The sequence below is a fragment of the Cynoglossus semilaevis genome, chromosome 15, assembly GCF_000523025.1.
Source record: "Cynoglossus semilaevis isolate Cse_v1.0 chromosome 15, Cse_v1.0, whole genome shotgun sequence".
Classification (NCBI taxonomy): domain Eukaryota; kingdom Metazoa; phylum Chordata; class Actinopteri; order Pleuronectiformes; family Cynoglossidae; genus Cynoglossus; species Cynoglossus semilaevis.
Window position 1 is genome coordinate 19,484,118 of NC_024321.1, and position 759 is coordinate 19,484,876.

At 58.6% G+C, this 759-nt stretch overlaps 1 protein-coding gene across 1 annotated transcript in view; it reads left to right on the forward strand.

Annotated features, from left to right (window-relative positions):
• Positions 1–703, forward strand: part of stc2a (stanniocalcin 2a) — a 4,243-nt gene extending 3,540 nt beyond the window's left edge. The window contains 2 exon segments of the mRNA XM_008327746.3: positions 6–139; positions 227–703. Coding sequence (XP_008325968.1) covers positions 6–139; positions 227–584 — 492 coding nt within the window. The 3' untranslated portion in view covers positions 585–703.
• Positions 704–759: the final 56 nt, after the last annotated feature.

Genomic DNA, 759 nt, shown 5'->3' on the forward strand with positions numbered 1-759 from the left:
GGAAGTGTGTGTCCATCAAAGAGATGGTGTTCCAGCTCCAGAGAGAATGTTACGTCAAACACAACCTGTGTTCTGCTGCCAAGGACAACGTGGCTGTCATGGTGGAGATGATCCACTTCCAGGACCTGTTCCCTAAAGGGTGAGTGGCCACGACTGTGCTGTCGCTCCATGTTGAGCCCGCGCCCCCCGTCTTGTTCCAGTCTGACCTCACGGTTGTTCTCCCCAGTCCTTACGTGGAGCTGGTGAACATCCTCCTCAGCTGTGGAGAGGAGGTGAAGGAGGCGCTGACCCGGAGTGTGCGGCTACAGTGTGAGCAGAACTGGGGGGCTCTGTGCGACAGCTTGAGCCTCTGCTCTTCCGTTGCCACGCCTTCTGGTGGCGCCGCTAATGACCACCAACGACGCGCTTTACCGTCTAACCCAGAGCCCGAGCCCCCGCGGCCCCCGCGGCACGGGGACAAAGGGAGTAAGACGGGCTTCGGCGCTCACCCCCGCAACCGCAGTCTGGGACCACGACGCCAGAGTCCAGAACCTGGAGTGGTGGCTGACCAGGAGGACCCAGGGGTCACCGACATCCGGAGGTGAAAGTGCAGAGACTGTCTCCATTTTGACCCCCCTCGACCCCCCCCCACCCCCTCAGCACCATTTAAAACAAACACATTCATAGACTTATGCACCTCTCTCTCTTTGTCTCTCTGTCTCTGTTCCACACACACACACACACACACACACACACCAAAATTCCCAGACAGACTGAGCA